The sequence below is a fragment of the Eufriesea mexicana genome, unplaced genomic scaffold (assembly GCF_001483705.2).
Source record: "Eufriesea mexicana isolate 0111107269 unplaced genomic scaffold, ASM148370v2 scaffold8839, whole genome shotgun sequence".
Lineage (NCBI taxonomy): Eukaryota > Metazoa > Arthropoda > Insecta > Hymenoptera > Apidae > Eufriesea > Eufriesea mexicana.
The window spans coordinates 545769-559296 of NW_016916568.1; the positions used below are offsets into that span (position 1 = coordinate 545769).

General features: G+C 35.3%; 3 protein-coding genes across 5 annotated transcripts in view; 1 reads left to right on the plus strand and 2 right to left on the minus strand.

Moving 5' to 3' along the window:
* Window positions 1-11351, plus strand: part of Adsl (adenylosuccinate lyase) — a 31484-nt gene extending 20133 nt beyond the window's left edge. For 2 of the 3 annotated variants that reach the window (XM_017907724.1, XM_017907723.1), the window contains 5 exons: window positions 6142-6345; window positions 6430-6712; window positions 7051-7202; window positions 7273-7671; window positions 7998-11351. In XM_017907724.1, the coding sequence (XP_017763213.1) occupies window positions 6142-6345; window positions 6430-6712; window positions 7051-7202; window positions 7273-7671; window positions 7998-8261 (1302 nt within the window). In that variant the 3' untranslated portion in view covers window positions 8262-11351. The remainder of the gene's footprint in view (window positions 1-6141; window positions 6346-6429; window positions 6713-7050; window positions 7203-7272; window positions 7672-7997) is intronic. The other variant, XR_001890601.1, reaches the window with a different exon arrangement.
* Window positions 3213-5672, minus strand: Ssk (smooth septate junction protein snakeskin). The gene is made up of 4 exons (XM_017907729.1): window positions 5563-5672; window positions 4148-4354; window positions 3955-4074; window positions 3213-3757 (listed from the first exon to the last, which is right to left on the minus strand). Exons 1-4 carry the CDS (start codon window positions 5611-5613, stop codon window positions 3653-3655), a joined length of 483 nt encoding a protein of 160 aa, XP_017763218.1. The 5' UTR covers window positions 5614-5672; the 3' UTR covers window positions 3213-3652.
* The window catches only part of LOC108552996 (uncharacterized), an 8514-nt gene continuing 4330 nt past the window's right edge, over window positions 9345-13528 (minus strand). The window contains 4 exon segments of the mRNA XM_083287405.1: window positions 9345-12085; window positions 12088-12270; window positions 12545-12628; window positions 12631-12709. Of these exon segments, the coding sequence (XP_083143531.1) occupies window positions 11903-12085; window positions 12088-12270; window positions 12545-12628; window positions 12631-12709 (529 nt within the window). The 3' untranslated portion in view covers window positions 9345-11902.

Consider the following 13528-nt stretch of genomic DNA (forward strand, 5'->3'; position numbering starts at 1 on the left):
CGATTCGTGGTTACGAGGAAAATTGTGGTTTTCAAAAATCGCGGTACCAAAATGACGTTTTTCGAAAGATTAGGTCTCAACGGTGTCATCGACGTGGGATCCGCGTTGTTCGAGTATACGATAGACTATCACTGCGCATAAAGAGACGAAATGAAGCGTGAAGGCTAGGGCTAGCACCAACTCGGGAATACTGAAACAGATCGATGGAATTTTAGTCGAATTTTGTAGATTTCGAAGTCACAAAATCGCAGCACGCTATGTGATTTTCAGCATCTCCCGGCTGAGTTCGAAACGGTATATCTCGGTTAAGAAAAATCATGCGATTATGAATTAAATTCGATTTTACAGAGGAAGGTTAGTATTATAGGTCACAGTTCATAAAAATACTGGGAAAAAATTACTGTCTTTGGAATATTTTCTCAAATATAGGGATATCTTTTATTCATCTGACTCCTGGACCTAACCTAATCGATAAATTTTACTATTCGATTTGGACTTGGTACGCAAGCATATGCAAGCATATGTATCCTAAACGTGCATTAATTTCCCATTGTAAAATTTTCAGAAAAAGAACATAAACTCCGATTAATCCCGTAATAATTCTATATTATTACGAAGAGTATATGCTACACGTACGTAACGTTTGTTATACGTACATATATAGCATTAATCTCGGGAAACACTGAATATTGCATAGCGTGCTGTCATTTGTTGCCATTGCTCATACTCGTAGTCTCGGTCAGGATAGTAAGAAAGATTAACCATCCAATCGATCCATTTGTACAACTGGTAAATGCCACAAACTAGACTTCCAATCGCGCCAATCGTCGCGAAACACGTTTCCTGGGTAATCGTTGATATTTATAGACTTTCACTTGCATCCTCGGTTCAGTGAACGTGTAATCGACTTTTCACTTACTCACGAGATAGACATAGTCCATTTTCATTACCAACAGCATAATATCCGACGAGTGTACGAGGATGTAACCTGTTATGAAGGTGGGTACCAGGACGCCGAAGACGGGAGCTTCTAAATAGGGTTCCAATGGACGCATGTACACCGCGGTGCCTACTATGCAAGCTGACTGTAAAAATAAAATATTCAGCAAAGAAAAATGGACCCTTCGACTGAATTATGTTTGCAGTTATGTTTCAACCGAAAAATATCACATTGATAGCTCCTTTCTTACGCAAATTAATTTCTATGTGTCAGAACGTGTATCGAGATCTAGAGCAGGTTTTCATATACATATGTCCAGATCTACATATGGATTAATTGATCCAATTTATCGTATTATTACTGTCTCAAACGCTCTTTACAATCGTATAGATTTTTTTATGGGTCTTTACAAACTTTCAGAAGACAATTACGGATGATTATCGATTAAAGCAATTCCTCCTGAACAAAGCATTTATAAGCACGTTTCTTCGGTGTTATATTATGTATAATTTGTTTGCTTTTCTTTTATATGTGAAATTTTATGTAAATAGACTGCGGTTCATTTATGAATAAAATAATATATTTTAAATTTTTCGAAATTTATGGTCAGAGTCTTACAATTGCCAAGGTTCTCCACAATAGCAATTTCTTGTCAAGAGTCCACATGTTGAGTCTCATAAGTTGAGGAGGTATCGGTATGTTGCCCATCTTTTCCAGAAACGAGCTTTTCTTTCAATCGCGATATTTATAATACTCCACGATCGGCGAAAATTAGGCGAATTTCACGACGATCTTTTGTCTCGAAATATTTGCCTCGATTAAATACGCCGGAAGTTCGAGCGTTCGAGGAATCGATCATTCTCTGTATCGATTGAACCACGCGATTGGAATCGAAGTATAGCAATCAACGAGGTTCACTCCACGATTTCGTGTTCTATTTCGAGATCGATGTCGAATGATTACACGAAAGAAATATAGAGGTTCGTGTGTTGGTATGAGGTATTTATTATTTAGCTAATCGTTCTACATTTCGGTCTGTCGAGGCGTCCCATTGGATTGCTTCATTTTCGAGTACTCCGTGTAGGCTATGTGAGCAGCTTCGCAGAACAGGATGATAAAATTGGCTAGAAATTGGGAAATTTTTCAGAACTGGTTAGGTGGAGAGATAAGAGAAAGAGGTGATCATATGCACCCATTAAGAGCAAGCCAATTTTGAACTCGCTTCGTGACGCGTTAGGCTCTTCCGGGTTTACGTATCGCGATCTCGTGAGGCCTGCTATTCCACCTATCAAATGGAAAATCACCCCGAGTGAAAAATATGTGAATTCCTGCAAAGAGAATCAGAAGAAAGATCATTTGGAACATCGTATATATTCGCTAGAATAATATTTTTTAATCAATTTTGGACTGTAGATCGGAAAATAAATGTACAGCTGTTAAATTTAACCCTTTGCACTCGAGAGGCACCCTTCAGTCTCCATTTGATAAAATTTCAGAGGTCGATGTTCATTCATATGTAAAATTTAAGATAATGTAACGGTATGTGAGGTATCGAAATGGAATAATTCTACGTGTTAATTAATATACGATTTATTATTTATTGCTCAAAAAATATCGTTATCTTTGTAGCAGAAAATCTTTGAACTGTGGCTCTTATTTAGCCAAAAGTCGTCGAGTGCAAAGGGTTAATTTTAATTTTTATCGTTCGGATGTTTCATGCAAGAAAGTGAAACTAACTGGCAATCTGCGAGGTTTTTCAAACACGTGAGTCATCCCGATGCAACAGTAGATGATACAGTACATGGACGTGTCGATGCAATAAATGACCCACAGCCATCTTGGTATCGCGTATTCCTTGTGCTTCAACAACTCGTTCGTGCAAACACTGGCTAGGATCTGAATTCAGAAACCACACGATTTGGGAAATTTTCTCCGTTTACCTGTATATAAAGTTATTTTACCAGTTCGAGTACTTTCAGGAGGAAACTGAAGTCTTTTAAAAGTCTGCGTGCATGATAAAACAAATTCATTGGGTCAACCTCTGATCACTCCGAAGTTCGATATATATCGATGTCGAGATTTTCGTTGAATTGTTTTCCAGTCTCTTTCATCTGGATAAATTACTGTATTCGTTTCTATAATTCATAAACTATATATTCTATAAACGAAATAAATATATTTCTCAAAGGACAAAATTGAATAAAACATTTAAAAAATTCTAAATTTATCATCGTGTCGAGAGAATATTATAAATAATGAGAATAAATTTAGAAACTTTGACAAAATAAATATATTATAATGTCACACGATCATGGTACAATGATACAAATGTAGTAATGTTATATAAAAATTAAATATCATTTGCTACACTACTTGCAGTAATACGTCTTATCGATAATTCATGACCAAGTCTCGAATTATCACACGTCGAATCATATGAAATGACAGTGTGCGAGTAAATGCCTGTCGAATGTTTCATTTCCTACGAAGATAACTTTTCGATCGCTATCTTATCGTTATTATAATGACATAATCCTCGATTTTCTAATTTTTGTATGAGGGATGTTTCGATTTTGTACGAACGATACAAATTGAACTCTCATCTGTATCAACGAAGTGTCTAATTATTTTTCATTTCGCGGTACAAAAGTTTCGATAAAAAAGGTGAGACGAGATGACAATTGTTTATATTCCGCCAATTGCGATTTCATTCTAGAAATTATCTTGACTTTTCGCAAAATGAAGGAAACTTATTATCAGGTCGATGAGATACGCTGCTCCCTCGATAACGCACAATGATCCGACAGCCAGGCCAATCTAGAAAATTGACAATTTAAGTGTATATAAAATATTTAAATTAAGTATATAAAATATTTTTATATAAAGGAAAAATATTTTTTTATATTCTATATATAAAATATTTTTATAACCCAGCAGAATTAAAGGTTATATAAAATATTTTCTTTCATTATTGTTCGTTTAATTGTAAATTAACATTCGTGTCGTTTAGTTACCTGTCTTTCCTGTATAATCGTGTCGAATTTATTTTCCGGCTGATAACCATGCCAATAATGAAGCGCTGTACCACCTACAGCAACGAACATGAAGGTTCCAACGAAGTTCATTATAATTTCCTAAAAGAATATGTTTGTCGTTAATATCAAAATAAAAATTAATGAAATAAAAATAAAAATTCGAAAATCTTACAACGAGTGTCTTCTTGTGATACGTGCTCCCAAAGCAGTAAGTGATGAGAACGACGCTTGTGTATATGAAAAATCCTACTAGAACTCCAGATGCAACTATTTCTGCGTCTGCATTTTTGTCTTCGTTCAAGTTCCATGTTCCACCGACACCCAGGAATTCTCCTTTGTATCCTGTTCGATACAGGATCAGGATTATGAGATTAATAATCTGAAAGGACAATCGACAATGTCTAAGAAATATCCACACAATTCGTTAAATAATAATGATTAAAAAGGTTTCTATTATTGGTGGATCCATAGGCTGTGAAATAAGGGATGATCATCCCCAAGAAAATAATTTTTGAAAGGACAGACTTTCATTTTATTTTATATTCTTTCTCGTTTTATTTAATTACGTGATTAGTAATTATCTTGGTCCTTTATAATTTATTATTATTATTAATTTATTGTTCTTTTATAATTTATAAATTTTTAAGTTTTAATTTAATTATTTGATTATCTCAGCTATATGGATCCACCCCTAGTCTCTGTTAAATATTTTTGTTGTATCTAAGGATCTTCGTGGTTCGTAATAACAAATCGTAATTCGTGAAGTTTAAAAATTTCGATGTTTACATAATTACAGATACAAGGAGACTGTATATAAATTTAGGTTTCGATATTTCGTATGTCGTTTTCTTATATTTTACACTTTTCTTGCTAGTTCTTCCAGAGGAATTAGTTGTAGTAAAAAGTAGTACGTCTATATCGCGATACTGTAAGTTAAAAAGGGCGTCGTATCGTAATGCAAACAAAGTGCCTTATCGTTCGTTGATAAGGACCGAAATGAATCATAGAACTATGTACAAATGTTTCTTGAATGAGTCTAGTTACAATGATTTACCAACGTTACTATAACAGCGTTACCATAATTGCTGCATTTGGCATTATTAATCAAATTTGACGTACAACCGGTACAATTGATCGTTTGTAAAATTACCGCCATTTTTCTGCGAATAACAACTACTTCCACAATGACAATACATGGTCAATTAATCATGATTTCGACACACGTGTGTGTATTATCGTTCTAAGGTAGTTGTACGATAAAATTTCCACTGACACGTTATTAATCGAAATAATTCCGTTTCGAAAGATATATTATCGATATTTTTCATGATCGATTTTCTTTGACAAATCTATATGATTTTTAATTCACGAAGAGAGCAGAAATTTCACTTGTATAGTGCACAGGAAAATTACGGTGTCACAAAATTATTATGAGAATATTATCCAGTCGAATGTCACAAGCCATAAATTTGAAATTAGAAACACACTATTACTATCTGCTCTATCGTCACGAATTATCGATTTGTTTTACTCCATTTTGACACGAATAGATAATGAAACGAACAGTAGAAGAATCATGCTCCTCACCAACTTGAGAACTTTTATCACTATACCCGCGACACTTTCTATAGACACCATGCTGAAGACTTTCGATGCGAATTCTTCACGATGCGAACAGGTGAACCGAAATAACGAAATAAAAGCGTGTTGAATGCTTTCAACCCAGTACCAAGCCCTCTTTATCTAATCAGATGATACAGCGTACGTCGAAAGAGGGATAAGACGCGTAGAAAGCACCTGTACATTTATACTATATTATCGGTAACGATAATATAGCTCGATGACATCGAAATATACCATATATTGTTTTCCCCATTTCTGATATTTAATTCTATATCGTTAATTATTACTTGGATAATTATTATGTTACACGTGGTTACTTTATACTTTATAAAATGCTTCTCTATAATAAAATTCAATATTTATACTAAAGACAATAATTTGTATTACAGCAAACGATGTATATATACATAATAAGAAATAGGATAATTATTTTACTAAGAAAAGGTGAATAATTCCAAGCTAAATTGGATTGTTGTACCTTTCATAATTTGTAAATTAATTATAACTCACAAGTGCCAAAATTAACAAACACGTTTATTTTAGGAGCTGGGTTTATCCATTACCCCGGAACAAATCAGCGAAATGGAAGCTCACGTGAACGATATCGACTTCGAGGCTGCTGCAAGGGAAGAAAAGGCCACCAGACACGACGTCATGGCTCATGTCCACGTTTTTGGAAACCAGTGTCCAAAAGCTGCACCCATAATACATTTGGGGACAACCAGTTGCTACGTCGGTGACAACACGGTAACGAGAATATTATTTTCAATGGTAGATGCTAATTATTTCAGGAAAGTATCTTATCCGTGGCAATGGTGTTAATTTTTCAAGGATTTAATAATTCTTCGTGAAGGATTCGACATACTTCTGCCGAAATTGGCGAACGTGTTGTCGCGGCTCACGAAATTCGCCATGGAACATCGGGATCTGCCGACTTTGGGATTTACTCATCTTCAACCAGCACAGCTTACGACCGTTGGCAAACGAGCTACGTTGTGGCTTCATGATCTTCTGATGGACGAGCGAGCTCTTCGTCGCGCTAGAAACGACCTGAAATTCCGAGGTGTGAAAGGCACCACTGGCACGCAAGCTTCGTTCCTTCAATTATTCAACGGTGAGCATGGTGATTCGTTTCATTAAGTTCTATTGAATATTCTATAATATTTCTGGAGATCAGACATCCTTATTTACTACTTATTTACTACCGTTCCATAATAAGTTAATAATCGAACAAGATTAACAATCATAATCGAATTGATATAGGTTTCCAACCTATTGGAACCTGTTTCCAACCTCCTAGAGATTCTTTTGGCCCATTATTTATTATCTAGATCACCTCTTGAACATCTCCAGAAATTTCATCAAATAGGGAATTGAAAGTTCCCAACAAAGGAGTTTAGAATATTAACAAGTTCTATAACATTGTGAGTACATTTGTTAATTTTTCCTCAGGTGACGGAGAGAAGGTGAAGCAGCTAGATCGATTGGTAACCAAAATGGCCGGGTTTGAGAAATATTATTCTGTAACGGGACAAACCTACAGTCGTAAAGTCGACGTGGAATGCTTAAACGTCCTAAGTTCTCTAGGTTCCACGGTTCACAAAGTAAATAGTTAGGATTATACCAGTGCATACACAGTAGGGTACATACACCACGTTGATTCGTGTGTTTCAGTTCTGTAGCGATATTCGATTATTGGCAAACATGAAAGAAATGGAGGAACCGTTCGAAAGCACTCAGATTGGATCCAGTGCAATGCCATACAAAAGGAACCCGATGCGTTCAGAGAGATGTTGTAGTATAGCGAGGCACTTAATGACTTTGGCTAACAATGCTTTGCAAACGGCTGCCATTCAATGGATGGAAAGGACGCTAGATGATTCTGCCATTAGAAGACTCACATTGTCGGAAGCGTTCCTGTCGGCTGACGTGATTTTAATGACTCTCCAAAACATCACAGAGGGCATGGTCGTCTATCCTAAAGTCATTGCCAGGCATATCGAGCAAGAACTGCCATTTATGACAGCGGAGAATATAATAATGGCGATGGTGAAAGCTGGAGGTGATAGGCAGGTAAGATCTTTGCAACAGTATTATTATTTGCGAATGAGCATACAAAAATAGGAGGCTCCTTGGCGAAATGAGATGAATAATGATAATGATGATAAGAAATTACTCGAGTAAAACTCAAAACAATAATTACAAAATCCAACTATTCTAATAATATTTATTGAACTTTATTGACGAAATTCTAGAAGAATTTTTTAATTTATTTTACATGACAGCACTTACCTTTCAATTGGATAAATACTTTCTTAACTGCAAGGAACAAAACCTTTGAAGGAAAAATCTGTTTTTCATGAAAAGGAAGGGAAATCAATATTATTCTCCTGTAACAGGTTTGTCACGAGAAAATTAGGGTGTTGTCTCAAGAAGCTGGTGCACAAGTAAAACTACACGGAAAAGATAACGATCTAGTCGAGAGGATCAAGAAGGATTCTTATTTCGCTCCGATTCTCAATCAACTGAACGATCTCCTGAATCCACATACCTTTATCGGGAGAGCACCAGAGCAAGTTGTCGAATTTGTGGAAGAGGAAGTTAACCCCGTTCTCGAAAATTACAAAGGACTCTTAGGCAGGAGCGTGGATCTCAACATTTGACCTAACAAAATGGATCTTTTATTTTCGAAGGAAGAAAGGCTTCTTAAGAATTTCGTGACATTTCTCGTAAGATGGTTCCTCCGAATTTCCAACATCTGTCACGTCTTTTCACCGAAAACAAAACAAAGTGATGCGTACAAGATTGTTATTATTGTAAACGTTACAAAGATGAGAACTGAATAAAAATAGGACAAATAGTAAAGCGCACTGTTTCGCAGCCACGCGCACGCTTTTCCCACGTTGAATGTGTTCATCTCGTTAGAACAATCGATTTTTCTTTATGCGACTCGATTAGAAACTTCTCAACAACGTAACTGCTGTGATAGCGAATGAAGATCGAGCGGAAAGAATCGAGAAAGCCGAAGAGACACCAGAATTTTTAAGACGTTATTAATTTTCGTATTTACATGTAGAATAAAAATTGAAAAAATAATAGGAAAGAATGAGAGAAAGAACGATAACAGAAAGATGTGAAAGACAGGTGAAGAAAATAGGTAGAATAGAGTGTGTAAAAAGAAAGACAGAGATGTAGAGACCGATCGTTTATTGTAAACAGATAGTCGAGACATAGTGAGTAACAGTTGCTTAATCGCCAATAAACTTGTTTGCTTTTTCTTTAATTAATGTGTACACATTTCAAAGGAATATTCATTTATCTCTTCAGATGACTTATTTTATCTGAAAGCATAATGACCATCGACGCGATTAACGGCGATTAAGCAACTGTTATACTTTACAAGAAAGGCTAAAAGTAACGTTACCCTGAAACAGGAAACAATTGGCTGTATTAATCGCAAAAGATATAGCAGAGGCATTGGCAGAATGGAAACACGTGATTACAGCCTCGATTACTTTTTAGCTTGGATTTCGCGAAAACGAAATATAGCACTTGAGAATCACAGCATGAGGAGAATTACGCATTGTTTTCTCGTATGTAGCTTTTGTAGGATAGATCCAGGTAACGATAGGTGGGAAAGACTAGACTAGAAGTGAGAGAAGGCGAAGGGAAACGCGGTTTCCTGGTCGAAAGTGACATGGTGCGTGCACATTCGCTTTTGCGACGCATTCTTTTTGCTGTCATACTTCTGCAGTGTATGTAAATTATACTGTCAGTGTGTGAAAGAGTAGGTGTCAAGATTTGCGACAGATTTATCAAGAGGTGGAGCAGAGGAAAGTGACAGTGAGGAAAGTAAGGTAGAAAATAGAAGAAAGAACGAAAATGTTTGAACAAGTGAAAGATCTAAAGAGAAAAGAGTTTTAATTCAGTAGCGAGATAAGAGATAGAAATTGAAGAAATAATAAAAATAAAGAATACAGTCAAAAGAGTTAGAGAATAGTTGAGGAGGAAAGATGAGGTAGAGACAGAGTCTTCAAGAATAAGAAAGAAATAACAACGTGTCATGCAGAATGAAATACATAATATCGATGGAGAAATCGATAAGAGAATCACAGGATGTGGCATTTTAGCGACAAGCGTGTAATGAATTTACAGAAAAATTTATATTTTTATGTTGTTCAAGCATAGAAAAGTTTAAAGAGAGAAAAACAGGGGAAATGAAACATAGATTTAGAAACTTGATAGATAGAAAGATAGAGAGTTCAAAAAGGTATTTACAAAATTAGTCAAGATGAATAAGAAACCAAAATAAATTTAAAATGAAGAAGAAAGACACCTACAAAGGAAAGAAATAAACGAGAATTGAAGAATCCTTGAAAAGGAAGTATAATTTTCAGAAAACAATTGGAGCTGAGAGCAACCAAATTGAGAGAAAGATAGATAGAGTAAAAGAGAAAGAATAAAGTTAATATTTACATAGAGATATAAATAGAAGAAGTATTCGAATCCTTAAACACAGAAATCAGAAATAAAGAACAATAAAACAGTTGAAAAATTGAAGTTTACAAAGAGAAAGAGGGATACAGGAAACAAAAGTACATGGAAGTGGACAGTGTTGAAAATAGGAAGAGAGTAAAGTATCAAAGCGAATATAAAATTAAAAAGAAATTAAATAACCTGTAATAAAAATAGAACAGCGATATACACAAACTTAATAGCCCATAGTAGAAAATGGAAACAGAAATATAATTAGAAAAATCATTTTTATATTACAAATTGAATATATATAGAAAAAAGGATAAACAAAATAGAAAGTAGTTAACAACTTTTATACTATACATTGAAATGTAAGAAGGAAACAGACAAGGAAAAATCGAAAACAATAGTGTACAGAAAAAGATGTCAGGCAGAACGAGATTAGAAGGAAGAAGAAGTGATCCTTCAAGATAAAACAATATACACATAAACTTTTAAGGACAGTGTAATCACAGTGTACAGTATAGAACAGGTAAGAATAGCAACAGTATAGACAAGCTATTTTTTACAAAAATAAATCATTAAAGAGATAAGAAGGAAAACATAGTAGCACCCAGGAATGAGAGTAAAGTGCCATAATACGTTAAATTTCAGGTACTTCAGTATTCTCAAGTTCACATTAAAGAAGAAAGGAAAATCGCGAACTGAAATACAATAATACAGAAACGCAGCAGAATAGTAGATATGAAGTCTGCATAGAAAGGCTGTTATTATAATGGTAACATAGCAAACAGAGCAAAGACTAGTCATAGTAACATAGCAACTCGTAATTATAGCGACACGAGAGAAAGTAAAACATATACGAGAAGGAGGTATGCGAGGCAAATTAGGTATAGAAGAGGGTATAGAGTAGAAAAGTAGCCTGTATGGCGAAACATAAATGAAGAAAAAAAAATAATTCATGGCAAATTCGACAAATTTCGACATCGTAATACTGGTAGGTATTTGCGGAAAGCGTACAAGTAAAAGTTAGGATAGTCCAAAAGAGAAAGAAGGAAACTGCGACTTCGAAGAGGTCGAATCTCAGAGGAAAGATAACTGTGTAGCGATTGTGAAGAAGAATGAAGAAAAATATAGGAACAGTTTGTGGAATAGAAGGAACATTTTCACAGAAGAAGAGGAGATCGTTATCGAAGAGAGAAACAAAGTATAAAAGAAAGTTTGTACCAGTGGATAGAAAAGAGGTAACACAAAGAGGCGAAGAAGAAGATAGAAAATAGAGGAGTATCAAAGATAACGTACCAATTGCTAATCGTGAAAAATTTAGGCAGTCCCGCAATTTCAGTGATCCGTGCCGATGCGCTGTCAGGTGTTTGAAACAGGAGATCAGCGAAATTGCGAGACGATAGAGTAGTCAAATAGCAGAGAAAGAGCTATCACAGAGCGTTAGGTTCGTGGAGAAGATTAAAACCGCTCTGATCAAATGTTTCCCAATTAGCAATACCATTAAGTCCGATATCAATCATTTAGAAAGGCTCGGTTGAAAGTCAACGAAACCAAGCTTCAACTTCCGGTTCATCAAAGTTGTAAGTCTCAATTTTGTACTTCTTCCTATCAGATCGATTTCAAATTCTTCCAAAGATATGGGTAATCGGCTAGAAAATATTTGAAAATATTTCCAAAGCTTGACGTGTAAGTAATTAATCGTTGATTACTGAAGCAGCATCTTTCAAAAGAACAGTTCCACGTTGTCATCGTAGTCTGGTTGATTAGGTAAATTTCGCCCAGTTTCTTCTTGGGTGGGTCAACTCTCCAGTAATGTTCCAAACTATTTTCTTAAGAAAGGTGGTCTTCGTGGTTCAATTTGTCTGTGAATTGGTCGATTGTTTCTTGGCAGTTCGGAGAACGTGACGTTCTCTGATACCTTTCCGGCATCGACGAAGACAGCGAGCTGGTCTTCAGCCTGGACGTCCAGCAAGATCAAAATAATACCACCACCTGGTGAAAAGGATTGACCAGTGGTCTCCAGCTATCGATATTGTTTAGTTTCCTTTTCAGAGTGAGTCGAAGATCGGGGTTTCCATGACATCGGGATTTCCGAAGCAGGTTTGGACAATGCGTGGTGAAGATGCTTGTCTAGGCGTCGTAGTCCACGCTTTTATCCACCATTTTCTCGGCGAATATGACTCTGGTAAGCTAGAGGATTTAACGATATTTCGAAAATTAGAATCTTTAAATTTTGGGAATTTAGAATTTTTGCATTTTTTTTTTTAATTTTTATGTACGATGAAAAATATTGGCTTTTATTCGATTTTATTCAATTAAATTGCAAGCTTTGAAATTTCGTTTTAAAAAGCTTATAGTCCTCGGAAATTCATGGGGTAACCATGTTCGCTGATTTTCTCGATATTTATTTCTAAAGATGTTTGAAATATGTTGGGTTGAAATTAATTCAGGAAGACAAACTCACATCGTCGGCTGCGTGAGTTGCCGAAAAAGCAACAACACCATTGCAGTCAGCTGGTGTAGCCAATTTCAATGAGCCGATAGTCGTATGATACCGGAAGTTGGTGGATCCGGTGTTACTGTCTCCGTCAAAGTGGATGCTGTCAGCGACAACACCGACCACACCACCCTGAAACAAGCGTTTATTGATCGTAACAAATACACCGATATCACAGAGTATTACATTTTATTTCCACCAGGTAATGACAATTTTTAATTCTCATGATAATTATTCATGAGCCACAGGTTCTATTTATTGCAAATATAATTCCATATAACGAATCGAGTCTAACTTCCCGAAAAATTTTCACGAATTTTGCAAAATATACTTGCATCTATTTAGACTAACGTAAATATGTTATTCAACGAAATATTTTATTAAAAATTCTACTCGTGTCTTCCATGTTCGAAGAATGAAGAATGTCGATTCGTACTCTAATTTTTGGAAAATGAAAAATATATTAAAATTCGGTGATATAGGATACAAAATTTAACATTATCAGTCATATAGGGTGTATATAGGGTGTATATAGGTACATAAAATAATAGCGTCATTTTCTCCTCAATCATTGTGACGTTACATCACAAACAGAAAAAGAAGAACTGAACTAAAAAGAATTATTTTTCCAAAAAAAACCTATCGAAATTCGAATTAATTAATTAAATTAATTAAATTAATAAAATCGAATTAATTGCCATATGCCATCGTGCGTGTTACCGAATTCCTTCTCGATCATTCGATTACGTCAATGATAACGAGGAAAGGGAGTTGCAAAAGAGGAAGATCGAAAGGGAAATGGTAGAGTGACCATCGTGATAGCAACTCAGGCTAATACCACTACGACGGAAAATTAAACCCGTTCTTACGTAAGAGTTCAAGTGGGCGTTCGTAATTTTTATAATTTCATCTTGTTCATTTTTTTTCTTTTTTTTTTTTTTTTTTTCCGTT